This window comes from Crassostrea angulata, chromosome 6 (genome assembly GCF_025612915.1).
Source record: "Crassostrea angulata isolate pt1a10 chromosome 6, ASM2561291v2, whole genome shotgun sequence".
Taxonomy (NCBI): Eukaryota; Metazoa; Mollusca; class Bivalvia; order Ostreida; family Ostreidae; genus Magallana; species Magallana angulata.
Window position 1 is genome coordinate 21,475,895 of NC_069116.1, and position 19,951 is coordinate 21,495,845.

Below are 19,951 nucleotides of genomic sequence, written 5' to 3' on the forward strand. Positions count from 1 at the left end.
GGTGATGCGTCTTATGATACTGATGCACCTGACAGGCTTGAATGCTGAATCTGAGCCATAGGTTACGGATGCTGGATGAGGTTAAGTTTTTTGGAACAGGTCACATGTTTAATAGATGATAGCTTGCATAGTTGATTTAACTATATTATAAATGAAACGCAGAGGATGCTTCAGATGCAGAGCCTGATCTCCATTATCAAGGATGCTAAAGAAATCTCCTACCTCACTTAAACCTGCTTTATAGATAACTGTGGTTGTTGTTAAATGATATAACATGATTCCTAATAATTAGGATAATTTTATAGTCATAACACATGTTGAGCATTGCAGTTCTCAAAAAGATCCTAAACAATTGTTTATGTGTATTGGATATCAAACTACATCAAACTCTGAACTCCTTGTGACGCCAAAGAATTGTCCACGGTCCAAAGTATACACAATTTAAAAGAATCATCCGGCTGATAAGTTTCTGAGAAGAAGATCTTTAAAGATTTACTGTATATATTACTATGTAAAAAAAAATTCGATCCCTCATAATGGCCCAACCCTACCACTGGGGGTCATGATTTTCACAACTTTGAATTTACACTACCTGAGCATGATTCCGCACAAGTTTCAGATTTCCTGGCTTAGTATTGTATGAGAAGAAGATTTTAAAAGATTAACAATATATATTCCTATGGAAAAATTTGAAACCCCCCCCCCCCATTATGGCCCCACCCTACCTCCAGGGGTTATGATTTTCACACCTTTGAATCTACACTACCTGAGCATGCTTCCACACAAGTTTCAGCTTTCCTGGCCAATTAGTTTCTGAGAAGAAGATTTTTAAATATTTAATCTATATAAATATTCTTAAGTAAAAAAAACCCTTCCCATTGTGGCCCCAACGTACTCTCAGGGGTCATAATTTTCACAACTTTGAATCTACACTACCAGATCATTCTTCGACACAAGTGTCAGTTTTCTTGGCCAATTAGTTTTAGAGAAGATTTTTTTAATGATTTACTCTATTTATTCCCATTAAAATATTCGACCCCCCCCCTCCTTGTGGCCCCACTCTACCCCGGGGTCATGCTTTTCACAACTTTGAATCTACACTACCTGAGGATGCTTCACGCAAGTTTCAGTTTTCCTGGTGAATTAGATTCAGAGAAGAAGATTTTTAAAGATTTACTCTATTTATTTCTATGTAAAAATTATACCCCCTCCATTGTGGCCCCACCCTACCCCCAGGGGCCATGATATCGATTTTACCAACTTTGAATCAACCTGAGGATGCTTCCACAAAAGTTTCAGCTTTTCTGGCCAAATTGTTCTTTTTAGATTTTAGAAAATTTCAATAGCTAGCCTTCTGTACCTACACACTGTGTTTTTTTTATATTATAAATTATCTATGTTCGGTTGAGTGTAACGAATTAGAACATAAATGTATTCATTAAAGGCATGATGACACGTGTGTCTATCGATCACGTGTTTTTGTTTATTTATACTTATACCGAAACCAAATTTGATTGGTTTCTATAAAAAGTATTTCACCTTTTATGAATTAGAGACGTGAGACTTCTCGTGTTGAGTGAGTAAAGTATTTAGCGCCATTCGAAGGCTCCCTCTCGTGCAGTAAGACGTGGCCCCCTCTCACCCACCCACTCATACTCATTTTCATATATCAAGTTATTGTTATTAACAATTTTTCTCATTATTTAGAGAACTGAGAATTTACCAGAAGATATTTTGTGTATTTTATTATATGTAATAAAATGCACTGTTGAAAACGCCTCTGTACCTACACACTGTGTTTATTTATTTTATAAATTATTTGTGTTCGGTTTAGTGTAACGAATTAAAATATAACTCGATTTCTGCACCTTTCGAACGGCAAACGACAATCTATAATTTTAAAATTAATTGAACGATGATATGAAAGAAAGTGCAAGGGTGTATAAATGTACATGCATGTACATGGAATCCGACTCGTTTATTCTCCCTAAATTACCATATCACATTCCTGATCTGCTTTCCGTGGTCTGTTTGCCAAAGGTTGTTTATTAAGAACAAGTTTTGGGAAGTAATGTGACAACTACTTGCATGAACAGTCGTAAACTGAATTAATTTTTTAAAAAGAATGTTTGCACAGGATGTGGTAGGATATAATTTTAATTTTTATAAAATCTAGCGTAATTCATGCGCCGTGAACCATTGCCAGTTTTTTGTAAGTATGCACTGTACATTATGTCACAAGTATACGACAAATACCCCCAAATTCCGACAGTCACTAGTAACCCGATGAATTTACCATTCTCCGAGAAGTTGTTTGTCCGTGCATAATTTAGTCTGCACCAGCAGCCAATCAGCGGTAAGCTGCGTCCACCAATAAGAGAGTTTGTGGTTAAGGAGCGGGTATTGTTTATGCATGACCTAGCCGACAGACTATCACAGTCGTGGGAGTAAGAGTCATGCATTGTTTCAGAGTTCATCATGTTTTGGTTTAAAATTGTGAAATCCATTGCCCAAGCCATGGGGCAGAAGTTAAGGCTTTGATTTGAGGGGGAGGGGAAAAATACGGCCATGTATTGAACATGTAATTTTACTTACTTGCTGTTTGTCATCCATTAACAATTTTAACTTCATCTTCAAAAATTAATCATTATGGTAAATTGTCACTTGGTTATATTAAATTGTGTTCTATTTAAAGATATCAACTTTAATATCATGTGCATTGTATACTTTTTAAATTAGCATTTTGCGTGCATTATAAATAAAACTAAGTATTATGAAAGGTTGACCAATTTGAAAAGGCCTGCAGGTCCCTTACTATTTAAAGTTTACAATTGTTGACCCATGGGGCTGATAATCATTAAAATAAAATAAAAGGATTTTTTTTTAAAAACAAATCCTGGTATTTATCTTTGAACAGGGGTTGAAGTATGAATCCGAGGAATCTTGGATCTATACCTTAGCTCCGGGGCATGAATCGCCTGCTTGTAATTGGTACTGGATGAAACTATTATATCTAGTCAGCTGAATGTACTTTGAGCTAATTTATTTACTTCCATCACAATTTATATATGAGTTTTTTTAAAAAACTTAACATTACGATATTATAAAAAAAAAACCGTATTACTGATGTGTGAACAAATTTATTTCTTATCATCAATATTCTTACAAATTTTATGCAATTTTATTCAAGGAATTTCATTTAATGTTTATACATGATATATATAACATAGTTATACATGTAAGTGATTGGAAAATTCGATACATCATTTTTTTCCTTATTAGTTGAAAAAATGGCAATAACAAACTGTCAACAATATCAAAAATCCATAAAACAAATTCAAAGCAGGGCAACGCGGACCTCTAAAAATATAGAGGTAGGATCAGGTGCCATGGAAGAGTGAGCATCCTCTGCTGACCGGTCATATTATTAGTTAAGAGAAATATCTTCGTAGTATTTTAGGGTGCTTTTCTTTACTACTTAATCGAAAAACAAGATTTCCCATTCGCATTTAGAGTGAAATCTTTGCAGCCGTAGTATGGCTCATCTTATAACGTCGTATGTCTGTTTGCCCATCGTCTGTTATTTTTGTTTACAATTTCGATTTGTCTCCGATACAAAACCCTTATTTCAACTCCAACTTTCACTTGATACAATATATTGAATTTCCTTGTTTTATGCCCGTGCTTATGATGAAATGTCCATTGGAAGAGTCTTACAAAATGAGCTTGTATATATTATTTTCTCTTATATATTTTGAAACAGTATTTGGGAAGAAATTTGGAGTATGTACAAATTCAGTAGGCGAATTTAGGTAAGTTATTCTGATATGATAATTTACATGTACACTTATTTCCTTTGTTAATGCTTTCTAGCCAACTTGAACTCTTCCTTTCCTTTTGTCGGTTTTTTAAATCAGTTTACGTTTTATCTGCATATGTTTCGTGTACGAAATAAAACTAAATGAAGCATACTTAGAAACATAAATTTCATTGAAGAAAACTCTTTACTTTTGATTATTTATATATAAAGAATAATAAATTTCAACAATATTTTATCATGCATAACATAAACGGATGGGATAACAGGTATTGCCTATATAAATCTTCTCTGACATACAATTTAAAAGTCATATATACAAGATTTTCTGGTGTACAATATTGACAATAATATTATAATATATATTATATTCATAAATATATACATATGTGAACGTTTGTTATATATGCATGACCAGAAATTACAATAGGTATAATAATACTTATGATATCATTTGTAGTAACTAGTCTAATAATAATAAAAAGAGAAGAAAAAAAAAATAAAAAGCTTATAAACAGGTTTATATTCTGTGGTATAAGACAATAAACAGAATTAGATCTGAATCTCTTTGTAGATTTAATAAATTCATGTAAATAATTAAATTTTGCAATATGTTGTTCAAAAGTAAGACTAATGTTACCATTAAGAATGAGTTGAACTGAAAAAGGTATTGCCAGTCTTAAGAATCTATATTTTGAGTTAGTAAATGTCTTTGAACACAATATTTTTAACATTCAATAAAAAAGTGAGAACATGTTTCATTATTGTTTCCACACGCCACAACTTAGATTTTCATTTAAAAAATGATTGCATAAATTAGCATTTAAGGTACTGGTAGAGTTACGAAGTTGACAGTGTGTTATTTTTTCCTTTCGAACACCATAAGTAAAGTATTTCTTGAGTTTTAAACAATACATATTTTTATGGTAGTGTAAGTGATGAGAGTATTGGTATATGGGAGATCATGCCAGAGTTTAATTGTTGAGGGTAAAAAACTTTTCATGTAAGAGGTTATTTAGCTTGTGGGACATGAAATGCAATGTTGTTCTGATACCTTAGAGGACAATAATCTTATGGCAGTAAATATTGTTCAAGCAGATCAACTAAATACTGAGGTGCTAAATACTGAGGTGCTAATCCATTCACTATCTTATAAAATAACAGAAGCTTGTGTATTTTACGTCGAACTTTGAGTGTTTCCCATTCAAGTTCATCATAAAGCAAGAATCATGAAGAATTTGGCCTTAATCTTGAAATGATTCTAGCTGCTGCAAATTGAATATCTTCGAGTAGTTTGGCATCTTTATCAGACATTTATCCCATATAATGTCAGATTATTCAAGAATTCGGCGAACAAAGGCAAAGAAAATTTTATCAAAGCACCCCTTTTAAGGGTGTGTTTCAACATTGTTACGATATTTAAAAGAGTGCATGCTTTAGAATGAATATCAAGAACATGGGTTCTCCAACGACCATCTTGCTGGAAAATTATACCTAGACGAATATGTGTTTCAACATTTTCAAAAGTAAGCCCATCAGTACCAAATTTAACTTTTGTTTAACACTCTTTCTATCAAAATCCAAATTAACTGTTTCATTTGGATTAAATCTAACTGCCCATATATCAGATCATTCTTAATTTTACGCAAATCATGAATTAATGACTTGGCAGATGTCAAAATATCGTTATCAACTATAATATTATACAATTATTTAATGCTTGAGCAGTCAATAGACCAGAATATTTTTCACGAGGTGCAGGGAACAGCTCAGTATGATCTATTGCCCGAGGCCAACGGCCGAGGGCAATAGATTATACTGAGCTGTTCCCTGCACCAAGGGAAAAAATTCTGGTCTATTGACTGTTTAAGCATTAAATAATTGTTTTATTACCTAATTCCTTTTTTAGTTTTCCGGGTTTACAATTGGCATATTGCAGATGGTTTTCGTGCCATTATGCAATATACTAAGATTTTTTTTCTCATCTTTTACATGCACCAAACTTGTTGCATGCATAACAACATCTCAATTTAATATAAGTTTACACAAAGAAGGAGGAGTCTTCAACCCATTACATTTTAAATAATTTTTTACCTTATATGAGACTTTAAAACTGTTGATTATTTGATACTTCATTTTGATAACATTGAATTTGGTATCATCAAGTACTAAAAACAGCGTCTATGTAAAGGAATATACATTCCCTGAGAAAAGATGTAACATTATATAAATAGTGCCTGTTTGGGAGGGTAACAGTTGAAATTGACACCCCGAGAAAACCATTGTCAACCGACGCGAAGCGGAGGTTGACAATGGTTTTCGAGGGGTGTCAATTTCAACTGTTATCCTCCCAAACAGGCACTATTTATTTTGTTATACTGAATGTCTTAATTTTTAAGAAAATTTTACTGCTCTTATATAGGAATAACGTGAATTCTACAGCGAACCGTACGCGCATAATTTTCGCGCATGTAACATTTTTTAATGTTACCCGTTGCGAAGTGCGTTGCTAACGCTGAGGGTAATAGAACGGATTGCGAACTGCGTCTTAAACAATCAGATTTCAGTATTTCACATAAAAGTATAACAATATAACATACACGCGTTCTGATTTACGTTGCCGTTCCAATAGATCACGGTCTATTGACCGACAGTCCAATAGATCGCAGTCTATTGACCGGCAGTTCAAAATAGACGCTAATATTTAATTTTTAAATAAAACAACAAAATCCCTTACATTAGGTATTAAACAAAAATATATGTCATCAGCAAATAATGTAACTTGGATGTCTAAGTTTGTTGATTTATCATTAATGTACAAAATGAATGAAAAGTGGTCGAAGACTGATCCGTTTGGGACACCGAAGTTAGTGCTTCGTAATGTTGATAAATATCCATCAAGGACTAACTACCTTCTGAGTTCTGTCAGATAAGTAGTTTTCAACCCAACGTATTAATTTTTCAGAGATTCCATAGTATTTTTATTTGCATAGGATACCTTGGTGCTACATTCTATTAAAAGCTTACGCAAAAAAGATTTCGCAAAACACAAATCTGATATCACTACTTTTATTAAGACTAGATATTATTGTATTATATGTTTCAACTAAGTGATTGGCCGTGGAATTACCAGGTTGAAATCCGGACTGATATTTGTTAATGATATTATTTTCAAGACAGTAGTTTTACGTATGTTTAAACATTTTTTTTTATTTTACATACAACAGAAGTTATTTACAATAGTTACTTACAATATGTGCACTTCCCTTGTTCTTTAAAAACTATGAGTAATTTGTGAGTTTTTCCAAATATCTGAAAGTTGACCAATTGTAAGGGAATAGTTGTAAATTTTTGTAAGAGGTTTCACAATAGATTAGGCAACGATTTTTTTAGAACCAAAGGAGACATACCATCAGGACTTTGAGGTTTTGTAACATTTCATACTTTGAGTTGATGCAGTACTTCTTGTTCTGTAATGATGATGTTTAGTGATTCAAAAATTTAAACAGTTTTAAGATTATTTTTTGGATTCACTATCCATCTATTGATTTCTCTATACAACATTGAAGAAATCTAATTTTCATTATTGATTTTTGGAGAATCATTGTAGGTGCTGCATGAATTATTATCGTGTAGATAATAGCTGTGAACGTAAGTTAACAAATATTTCCTGGTAATTTGCAGAAATGTTTAAAGCAATATGAGCTGCAATTTTCATGTTGAAATTTTTTTTAAAGAAAATGTTATTTTCTACTAAAATGACAAAAAATATCATGGTTTTAAAATTTCAGTTAGCTCTGTTTTTGTGGGAAAAGCCATTAAGAAGCCTTAATTGGGGCAAAATTGAATTATTGTCGTCCTGTACAAAAATTGATCTGCTATATATTCCTTATACGTGAAATATTTTCTTTGACAAAAATTAATGATTTTTTCAAATCTTATTCATCATAAAAGTTTAAGTTACAGGCAGACTTAGTATACTAGCAGGTTTTTGCAGCAAAATAAAATTCTAAAAAATTTAATATTGTCTACTGTTTGATCAAGTATTAATCAAGTAATATGTAGATGAATGCATGATGAATAATGCCATGCACATTTTTTTTTATTATTGACAAAAAGCTAAAAACCATTTAATGATTTCTTATGTCGGAAAGGAGTGTTTCTGGGTTTGTTTTCAACATTATGTTAACAGTTATATATTAATTGGTATTCATAGTTCTGGTGATACTGACAGGACTGAAATGATGACATCAGAGTTAAATTATATATATATATATATATATATATATATATATATATATATATATATATATATATATATATATATATATATATATATAAAAAAGACGACTTGGCTATTTCTTTAATCTGACGTACTGCTTAACATGAACAAGGATTTAGGCAGTTTTACTTTAAATAAAAACAATTAAATGCTTTCTCTGATGATTCACGCGGGTTTTGAAGATCATTGCAGAAAAAAATTATATAGCCAGCTATTCAAAGCGGGTTATGTATTTTTCTACAGTGACGCTACGTCATGTCCTGCATAATTCATCAAAGAAAGCGTTTTATTGTTCAATTAAACATTTAATAACTTTGAAAGAAATTTGATGCATAGCAAAAATAAATGAGTTTCCATTGAGTGATATTTATACCCCCGCTGCGAAGGAGAAGGGGGTACACTGTTTTACCCTTGTGTGTCCGTCTGTCCGTCACAAAAAAATCTGTCGCATTTTTCTCAGCAACTATTTATCGCAGATGCTTGAAAATTTATCACACTAGTTGTTTAAGCATGTTATATCGTGGGATATATTTTTGCACCAATCGGAATCCAACTTTTTGTTAAATGACTTCTTTGTTTATTTTTAGTAAAAATTTTAAAACAAACTTTCGTCAAAGATTTCTCAGCAACTGTTTATCGCAGATGCTTGAAATTTTAACACATTATTTGTTTAGGCATACCATATTGTGGGATGTATTTTTGTACTAATCGGACGCCAACTTTCTGTTAAATGACTGCTTAATTTGAATATTCACATTAGAGCGGGGGTATTACTAGTGAGCATTGCCTCACAGATATCTTGTTGGTTTTGTTATTTGAATAACAAGCATGCATAGGTTCATTTGGTGCCAACTGTTCCGGTGGACCTTGTATAAAGGGGTATTTCGGTCATGGCTGTAAGGATAAATGTAACTGTACGAAACAACAAGACTGTGACAGAATTGTTGGATGTACCGGTAAGTTGCATAGTTTAACAAACGACATAACAATACTTGCCAAGTATAAATTCCTTTTTTTTTTATTGTTATAGGATGTTTATGGGGTCTTTTCAAGAAAATTAGTCAATACTAGACATGGTTGAAACGGTGACCAATTCTTATCAGTCGTATCATCTCTTAATGAGACCGCTTCAATAATATACATAACTCCGGGCAAGATTTTTTAAAATAATTCTGCTTTGATCCTAACCATAGACCTAGAAGCTTAGCTAAAGGTCGCTACACAACATTTATTCAAAGGCACTCTGTAGGTTAAATATGACTGGTCCAAGGGGATAGAAAATATGCTTTGGATAAGTGATCTCGGAGGGACACACTGATATCTATAGGTCACCCCAAAGCAAAGGCCTATTAGACTTTTATTATGAATTGTTTGCGTTGTTTTGAAAAAAAAAATTCAAAAAGTTTAAAGTGAATGCTATATATTATTAATATTAATTATTTATTTTACAGTTTCAAAACTGCTGAATGGTGAGAATATTTTTTTGTTTTGTATTTGAATTTTAAAAGAAACATATTTGTGATGTCTTTTAGCTTTTAAGAATATATTGCCAAATTGGTATATCTGTTAAATGTTTATAAATTTGTTAATTTACAGATTTATGTCTGTAATATAAACTCTTTTATAGTATCTTTTGAATTCTTAAGAACCGCAATCGGTAATATAACTCTGTAAGCATCCTGATCTAAATCGTACAATTTTGACATCAAGACCGACACTTGTACCCATTCATGTATTTAATTTTTATAGAAAAAACTTGTAAAATAAATTCACATTATAACCAAACGTATCAGAGAGAAAATAAATAAAATCGCGGTTTTTTTTTTAAAAAGTAGAATATGACATAACTATACTTTTTTTAAGGATATGAGATCTCTAGATCAAATAGCGATCTGAGAGATAAAATTCTACTTGTTCTTCTTGGAATCCTCATCGGAACTGTCATGTCAGCAGCTGGATACGCTTTGAAATGGGTTTTCAACAGGTTTCAATTTTTATTAGTTCAATGAATCAAAGATAAAAAAAAAATTATTAGAGAAATTCTGCTTTTGCTAACATTTTCTTCCTTTTTCATTAGACTAGCGCGCTGCTATTTTGGTTCGACTCTGTAAAGTAGTTAATATCATTTTCTATTCCATAGACGTAATACCCAGGTTCCAAATATCCATGGTCGGGAACCATCTAACTATGTTGATCGTGAAGAAATATTCTTGCCACGTGTATACGATCAACCAAACATAGATGACAGGTCATCGGTGTACTGTGATGTTAGTGAAAGAGAGCAAGACGAAACAAGTACACCAAACATCTACATAGAGTGTGTGTAGTCACATGCTTTAAATAAACTCATTCTTTTAGGCGTTTTCATACGCTCCGTGACATGAAAAACATATCTGTCTACTTCTATGCCAGCCTGAATTTAACAGACATTTCTAGGTGTCGTAGGAAGTTATCTGGGTTTTATTTTACTTGTATTTGTCCTAAATTAATGTTAATTTTCAATAAACATACTAAGTTTTTTCTGCATTTGTTTGGTACCATTTTTGGGTATGGTATTTATCATACAATCAATATAATTTAATGAAAATTTCAATCGTAAGGATGCGCAAATATATTCTATTAATAAACCATTACTGTATCGATTTATATTCGTAAGAATCTGAAACTGAAGTTATGTCTTAAGAGCTCTTTTAAACATTAAGTGCAAACATTTCCTTTCGTATGCCAATACCGTAATGTTTGAGGGGACCTTGAAATTTCCTCTGAAATTACTACATGTGATCGCTGATAAAATTTAAAAAAAACTGTCAGATTGTGTAAATTATATTCACACAACGTTTATGAATCAAATATTGTAATTGAAACTTTAATTCAAAGGTCAGACTTTTAATTTCATCGATGAAAGTGCAAATATAATCAGAAATTCCGGAATATTAGTTTAGAATTATGGAGTTTTCAAGGATAATTAAAATGATTTTATTTGATGGATGCTTGTTGCTTATTTGCATTGTGCCTTGAATTTGTATATGCAATGCGGAAATTTTGAAGTGCAACAAGTATTTTTGGAAACGAGCATTTTATTTATTGGTATAAGCTATGAAATGTAGCTAAAAAACTATTCAATTTCATTATTAACTAATAATAATATAATCATAATATATATAAACATAATCGAATGCAGGTTAATCTCAACAATTGTTTTTATTGAACTACTCTTTATGAGAAAGCACTTTATACTTTTTTCACAGTACATGTGTATTCATCTGCCATTAATTTTTCTCTATAGGATTGAATTCATCTAAAATTCATTCTTTTAAATGAAATATTGCAGGTTATTATAACTCTTCACATATCAATTCTGTATAAACGACATCTCATTGGTCTAGACACTCTAAGACTTGTGAAAGGGCGAAAAAAGTCCGCTGTTTTTTTTGGAAAATATCATATTCCACCCCTTTGGAAGTCTCGGGATTTTTTTATTTCATCTTCCTCGCCATCATGGAATAATATTGTTACTTCAATAAAAATATCATTTTTATATTTGTTTTTCGCTACGTAGGATTTTAAAACAATACTATGACGTGTTTATGATAGAGATATGCGAGGCCTTGATTTTGATGAAATGGGTTGCAGATATTGTATACTACCAAAACATGTCTAATGTGTTTTTCCTGTACAGTTTTAGGATGTTGATTGATTTAATGAGGCATTTCTAATATTCTATTAAAATTTGCATGCCATATGTTTGAAGGTTAAATAGCAATCCCCTATGCCATACTCTATAAACGGCCTTAGACAGATCGGAATTTACTACACATGATGCTTTACCCTCATCAGTGGCTTTTGGAGTTGATCATCAGTTTTGATAAGTTGGTATACTGTCGAATTGCCCTGTAAGAAACCTGCCTGATATTTATTTAAACAAAAAAGATTATTGTCATAAAATTTGTAAATATGATTTTATACAGTTTAAGCAATGCAATAAACATGTCATTCACAAATTTCTTTTCTATTTCTTTTTTATTTTAATCCAGGCAATAATTTTTTTCCTACAGAGTAGACTGATATGCATCAAAATATGAAGATATTTGAAAAGTTAAAGTATCTTTTAAAGAAGTCTCTGTCGCACTGCAGGAACATTTGTCATCGATTGAGACAGTGAGCGAGCTGTGCATAATGACATTTGGAACAAGCATTCTGAGAGTATTGCATAAGCAATACACGTCCCCTACCGGTTTGTAGAAATTTGTGAAAACAATACACTGTTACGCAGAATATCATTTCTTATCGTCTTCTGTACCTCGAATCAACAGACCAACCCGATAACGAACCCGATTGTAATTATGCAAAAAAAAACCTGTCGATTAAATTTAGAACACAATGCTTGACACTATTTTACAGAACTTATTTGTTTGTTAGAAACAATACAAGGAATGGTCCAAGTAAAATGCATGATATTATTACTGACTCCATACCTTCCTCGTTTATTCAATACACACCGAACCCGATAACGAAGCCGAGCATTAAACAATTGGAATATAAAAAAAATAATTTTCTCGAAAATATGTCAACCAGACGCTACAAAAGTGTAAACTTGTTCTGTAGTTTGACATTTTGAAGCTGTTCAGCAAATTTCATATTATATTCCTTTCCTCAAACGCATAAAGAAAAAAAGTGTGGAAAACTAAAGTGGGACAGACAGACAGACGGACGGACGGACTGATGGACGCAGAGAAAAGCTATAGTCCCCTCCGGTGAAAACCGGTAGGGGACTAATAAACAAATTATCTTTTGAAGAAGTTTCCGTTACACCAAAGGAAAATGTGTCATCCAACGAATTGGCTCGATACAGTGACAGAGCTGAAAATAGAGGATTCAGGAGCTTGTATAGATGCATTAATATTTAAATGTATTTTTGAACTCTTTCTACATTAAGGCAAAAAATAAGAACTACTAAATGAACAAGATGAACTGCAGTAAATATATAACAATAATTATAAATATACATATATACAATTTATATTTATTTTTTTATAAAATGAGACAACCAAGTATTAAGATTGTAATTTAGATAGATGCTGCACAGATTTTTAATTTCTGGATTGATTTGCAAGCGTAAATTAGCGTTTAAATTCCAACTCGAATTTTGAGTGATTTTGGTACTGTATTCTTACATTAAATCATTAAAATTGTGTACCTATTTAATCGCTGTAAGGACCATTTCAAGTATAATAAACCGACATGAAGAATTGCTTGCATTACGACAGAGTTTAAAATTGTTTCAATGTTTATTCTTTTGTATCTTGATTCCTTGTGTCTTTTTTGAATAATCAAAAAGACTTATAAATAGCTGCGTGTTACCAGTATTCTGGCAGTTATAAGCCTTGTTTATTCACCCCTGCGAATGTGTTCGGAATGTTCTTTATCGTTGCTACATGTAAGTATGTAATAAATCGATATCCAGAATGAAAGTTCACGAGACTTCACCGAGATTTGTTCAGTTCCTATGAAATTTCGAGCGGAAGTATAAGTGTTCGGATATTATTCTCAAAATACGTAAGTACTGGTCGATTTTCATATCATATCCTACTTTGATTCATGTTAAAACATCAACATCTTTTAAGATGTATGTCTTATTTCACCATCCAGCGGTTTTTTAAATTAAACGATGGTATTCATAACAGAGTTATCGTTCGTGTTCAACCACGTGTAGAGTGGTTGATAATATAAACACTGGGGTGCTTAATAAAATCATAGCCATGTTTGTGGTGTGCAATACCATGTTTTTAAAAAAATAACGGGTGAATATTTTGCTTAAAAACTTAGAATATCGAGCCATTTTCAAGGAACATTCTGCATAAAATAGTACAACTAGTCTGTTTCACTATAATTGATGTTATTACTAGGTCAGGCGCGGATCGAAAATTAATTCTTAGGGGGGATCTCTACAACGCATGTTAACTGTCGCAACAGCAGAAAAAAGCCAAAAAAAACTATTTTTTGCATTGTCATGCACACTTATGTCTAGAACACATTTTATCCACCAATTAATGAAGATAAAGTTTAAAATCAATAAACCTCTAGAATTTATATTTGACTACAAGTTCCTAGATTCTCTAAAATAGACTATAAACACGAGGCACTATTTTTACTGCGAAACTGAAAGGGTCAAATAAAACCACGTGGTCTAAAATTTAAATGACAATAACATTCGCAGGGGTGTTATTATTAGCGAGCGCAGCTCGCCGGCGCACAGCGCCGGAGCGAAGCGAGCTCTACCGGCAAGGCGTGTGTGAATAGAAATTCGGACTATAGTCTGTCCCAAGATATTTATGCAGCACATTTGGACAATATTTAATAAAAATACACATACCTGTGAAAGAAGTGCAATTGAAATAGTTGAAAGGGATATTTTCCAAGATAATTTCATTGACATATTATCATCTTTCACTCGGAAAAATTCACAGAAACGAAAACAGATTCCTCACGGAGATTTATAATGGGGAATGTTTACATTTTTTCTCCATCGGAATACACTCGGAATGCATCGCGAAATTTTTCAACGTTATCATCCGGGCTTGCTGCAATACAAAATCTCCGATAGGCAAAGTTTGTTGATATTATTATTATTAAGGTCTTCCGTTTTCCAACGGAAGACCTTTACATGTAGTTATTGTTTTCGTTCGGTTTCTTTTTCCCCATTATTATTTTTTTTTCTTACAAAATTTGTGCAGGCGATTTCTCGGATATGGCTGAACCGATTTTCGTGAAACTTTCAGATCTAATAGATATTATTCCGAACTAAATATACATTTTTTTATTTTGATGACGTCATTTCTGTTTTTGAGAAAATGACGTTTTAGCGATTTTCAGAGGGTTGGCTTGTCTAGGGATCTCCTCCTAAACGGTAAAAGATATTGAGTTCAAACTTTCAGGGATTGTAGACAAGAGATTGTAGATGTGCAATTTGGCATTCATATTTGTCACGCTCAAAAGGCAGAAAAGCTTGCCTGGTCCCGAAAATTTAGACTAAAAAAAACGTCGTTATTTTTCATGGTTTTCTTAGTTTATCTCTTTTCTGAAAAATATTTTGTTAACACATGTAGTGCAAAAAAAAGTTTATATTTACAGGACCTTTCATTTGATATCAAGAAAAAAGGACTGGCCCCTCAAATAAGGGGTCCAAAGGGCTCTAAAGTCCTTATCTGTAGCCCTTTACTGAGGGATATTTTGTGAACAGTTATAGAGGCAAATATGTTTATTTAACAGTTATGTATCCAACCAATGTAATGATTTTATCATGTATTACATACTAAGGGGTTTTAGGGGCCAAAATTCCAGAATTTTGATCATCAATATCTCAGAAAGGAAAAATATTTTGAAATGCAGTAAAATAGAAGAAAAGATACTCAGAATGATGTACTTAATAATTTGAAATTTTCAAAATTTTGTTAAACGGCCCCTATAAGGAGTTAAAGGATCAGCCCCTAAAACGTTCTTTCTCATGTATCTCAAGAACAGTAACGAATTTCTAAACAATTGTTGAACAAAATGTGTTGAGATTTAAATGACCTTTTATTTGATATAAAGAAAAAGGGACTGACCCCGCAAGTTAGGGAACTAAAGGGCTCTAAAATGTTTCATCTGTAGCTCTTTACTGAGGGAAATTTTTATGAAAGGCTATAGAAGCAAATATGTTTAACTTACAGTTATGTATCCAAGTAATGTAATGATTTATTCATGTGTTATGTAATAAGGATTTTTTAGGGGTCAAGAGTCCATAAACTATGACCACCTATATCTCAAAAAGGAAAATATTTTGAAATGCAGTATAGAAGAAAAGGTGCTCAAAATGATGTACTTTACAAAATGCAGCCTTCAAAAGTTGGTTCAGCAGCTCCAATAAGGATATAAGGGACTGGCCCCTAAAACGGTTTTTTTCTCAGATAACTCAAGAACAGTGACGAATTTCTAAACACTTGTTGAGCAACGCTCTTATCCCTGAAACAAAATATTATCTGGCCCTTAGAATGTAGACCCTGTTTTTCTATTCTAGATCATGTTTAGCTGTTAAATAGCAAAATCAAGATCGAGCATATATCTCAAATACTAAAATCAGACGGAAGACCTCCTCGTTGCTCGCAACGAGATCGTGTCTAGTTATTATTATTATTATCATATACAAAATTTATAAAGCGCCATATATAATTTATATTAAATTACTCTATAGCGCTGTACATATAAAAAGCTATTTGCATAAAAAGCTAAGAACATAAATAATATTCCTAAATACACCAAATTTAAAATGAAATGTGGTCATAAAAAAAATACATACTTAAATAACACTAAATTTTGTTTACATGTTAAAATCAATGCTGTGCTGCTGTCTCTATACTCAATAAAATAAAGTTTAAAATGCGTAAATATTTAAGAATAGTCTGGATAAGCCTTTCTAAAAATAATTTTTTAAAACGAATAAAAAATTCCCTCTAATCTAAGATTTTGGGGAAGGTTTCCCACAATGTAGAACTGACCACGTCGAGCCGCCTGTCACCATACGACCTAGTCCGCGCACGCGACTGAACAAGGTGCATAGAGTTCTCTGAGCGCAGAGACCTATTTGGCTTGTAGACCTGGACCAGTTCTTGCATATAAAATGGCGATGTTCCGTGTAAGGCTTTGAAAGCCTGTAGGATCAGCTTGTATTGAATTCGCTGCTCGATTGGAAGCCAGTGTAACTTGACCAGCACTGGTGTTATGTGGTCATATTTCCTAGTACGCGTTATAATCCTAGCGGCTGTGTTTTGAACCCTTTGAAGTCTTGACAAGGAACTGGTACATTCACCGTGTATTAAGGCATTGCCGTAGTCCAAACGAGAGGTCACAAGTGAGCATACAAGGGTTTTACTAGCGCTTTCTGATATTAAGGGTCGAATGCCACCAATGTTCCGTAGTTGGTGGTAACATGATTTTGTGATGTTTCGAACCTGGTGATCCATGTTCAGTAACGAATCAAAAATGACACCTAAATTTTTTACAATTGATATACTATAGCATTAAATCATGATTTCTTGAAGTATACAGTCTCATAACTGCAGCGGTGTGTGCATACAAATTGAGAATCGCGTTTTAGCGCGTTATGAAAATTTGTATGCAAGCATCGCTGCAGTTATGAGACTGTATACTTCAAAAAATCATGATTTAATGCTTATATTTACATTATTTTAACTTCATGCCTTGTCTAAAAATGTGATTTATACCTTAAAATGTCTATCTTATCCTAAGAGTAATTTCATATTAATGGAAGAGCCACAGTAACAGCCGCAAGCGTGAACTTTGATGTTCGCTTGTGACGTTGCAGTTATAAGCGTTTAACGTTTGTGACGTCATAATAAAACTCGTCATTTTAACCTTTGAGTACCCTGTGTGCATTACACTGTTATAACTGCCGTAGCTTTCAACACACTTAACAAGCAAAAAATATGTGGAATGTAAATATATATGACTGCCGTCATGAGAAAAGGGTCCTTAAGGTCAAAATTTCACAAACTCACTTTTTTGTCAATTCTGATTAGTCAACTCTTTCTTAATACTAATAATATACAAAGATATCCACGATCTTGTGTGTTTTAAGCATTTTATGGCAATTTTAGTAAGAGATGTTAACACGACTTTGACGTAGCTCGTCGAAAACGTCACGACGTCATGAACGTCAATTTTATTTTTTTTGCATTAATTTTTTTCTTCTATGCTTCCTTTCATCGTCTTTAATTGTTTGAAATAGAATTAATAAAATTATTTTCTACAATTCTAGATTTCTTACAATCTTACAAAAAAGAGATCAAAACATTTTGAATATTCAGAATATAGTAAAAGTTTACTTTACAAAACATCATCGGAAATCCACGACCAGTCTCGCATTCAATTATACGCGTATGCGAGACGGGTCTTTGGTTTCTAACAATGATTTATTAAAAAAGTGATTTCCCAACTAGAGCAGAGCTCGTGGCAAAGCCACGAGTAGGTCTTCCGTTGTTTCTGCGAGTTGAAAATGTATGTGATATGGTGTCAATAAATTATAATGACTAAACTTTCAGTTCTGCTTTTGTTATAAAAATGTGTTGTGATTGAAAGCCTGTATATTAAACATGTTTTGAAAAAGAAAGAAAGAAAATGTTTTAGGAAAACTATCTGTCGAACACAGTTTATGCAATCGTTTCAAACATTTTTTTAAAAATGAGATGTTTAATGGCTTGTAAATTTTCAGAGAGTAGCAAGCATTGTTACATGTACTCATGATTCATGTCAGGAATTGTGTTATTTGGGAGTTGATTTTAATCAACTCTCCTATGCAGTTACTCTAGCAAACCGAAACTGAAACTGTGTTTGCACCTACATGTAAGCACAAATCATCGCCGCTGACAAGACTTAGTTCTTGAAAATAATCGATAAATTCGATGTTATGTACGCTGAAGCATTTTTTTTAAAGGAAACTTATAAATACCTTGGAAATAGTCAGATTTTAAATGGTACGAACAATTAGAAGTTTTTTGTAGTCGTGTGTATTCCTACGCCAGAGTTCAATATATAGTCTCGTTTAACCATCGGCTGTCTCCTTACATCTCCGGCAAGTAGAGAGTCAGTCTATATTTAGAGGTCGCATCATCAAGCTATCATGTGACCTGGTATCTCTTACTTGTCGGAGATTAACGGAGACAGTCGAGCATCTGGTTGAACGAGACTAGAGTTCATTATTGGTTGGATCCATACAATTTTTGAAATATTTGGAATACCAAAACATAGTTTGATGAAATCAATTCTATTTTAAAATATTGCACAAAATGATTCATTAGAGGTTTTCTCTAAATTCTTGTCGGAAATGTCAGAGAATTCATATTATAAAAATGTGCATAATTCAAATGCAGATTATAAACTACTTTCTCCATTCGGAAGTACTCGGGATACCTCGCGCAATTTTTTAACGTTATCATCCGGGCTTATTAATGGCTGATGCAATGCAAAATCCCCGTAGACTTTCAATATTGGGATGTGTTGTGAAACCTGAAGCGGTAGAGGGGGCGTTTCAACACATATAATCTGGACATTTTTCATATAAGTGGATAAACTTAGTTTGAGCACAAAGGTATTTACTATTATTGAAATATCAAGCAAAAAGTGGTAGAAGAAAAAACTCGGGACATAGTATAGTATATCTTAAAAATTTATGGAACTTTGAAGTGTTTTGAAATTCTTTAACCAGGGAACAACAATGTCTATATGTAGATCAGTAATAGGATAAGGTAATGTCAAACATTGAAGACTGTACGAATATTTAAGAAACTGTTTGTATTACAAGTGTTACCGTTAATAATCAAATCAAAGTTTGCCGAATCTTCCTGGAATTAAACATAGGTTGTAAATTTACTTTGTATAAAAACTTTCTTCATGGTTACTCAGTGTGAAACATTCTTTACCTTAAACGTTTAACTTTTCCACTAAGCATCCGCCTTCGTTGCCTTTCCTTTACACTACATCTAAATTCATCATGTTCATAAGTGATCATTCGTTCGCATTCCAAAATACTTAATGTCCGTATTCTCGGACTCCATGCTAGGAAATTTAGTTGGATATAAGCTACGTCATTCTTATCCATGTGCATGTTGTCGACGGCTAAAGAAATTTTCACAATCGTTTTTAAAACGCTTTAAAGTTATACAATATAGGATATACATGTAATTTTTGTATACATACCTTAATTAATTTGTTTGCAAGTTTGTAACTAATGATTATTTCTTTATCGGCACCTCTTATAATTTACTCAATTCACTCCCTCTCTCTCTCATTTCTTTCTC

At 32.6% G+C, this 19,951-nt stretch overlaps 1 protein-coding gene and 1 long non-coding RNA gene across 2 annotated transcripts; one reads left to right on the forward strand and one right to left on the reverse strand.

Annotated features, from left to right (window-relative positions):
- Window positions 1-8,325: 8,325 nt before the first annotated feature.
- LOC128186607 (uncharacterized) lies at window positions 8,326-10,847 on the forward strand. Its single transcript, XR_008243967.1, has 4 exons — window positions 8,326-9,055; window positions 9,551-9,568; window positions 9,963-10,083; window positions 10,240-10,847. It is a non-coding gene; the product is annotated as an uncharacterized LOC128186607 (long non-coding RNA).
- A 5,741-nt stretch (window positions 10,848-16,588) lies between these two features.
- Window positions 16,589-17,098, reverse strand: LOC128187403 (uncharacterized). The gene has a single exon (XM_052857849.1). It carries the CDS (start codon window positions 17,096-17,098, stop codon window positions 16,589-16,591), a length of 510 nt encoding a protein of 169 aa, XP_052713809.1.
- Between the last annotated feature and the right edge of the window lie 2,853 nt (window positions 17,099-19,951).

Bases quoted from the DNA above. Each gene is read 5' to 3' on its own strand.
- LOC128187403 (XM_052857849.1), bottom strand. From the start codon at position 17,098: ATGGATCACCAGGTTCGAAACATCACAAAATCATGTTACCACCAACTA.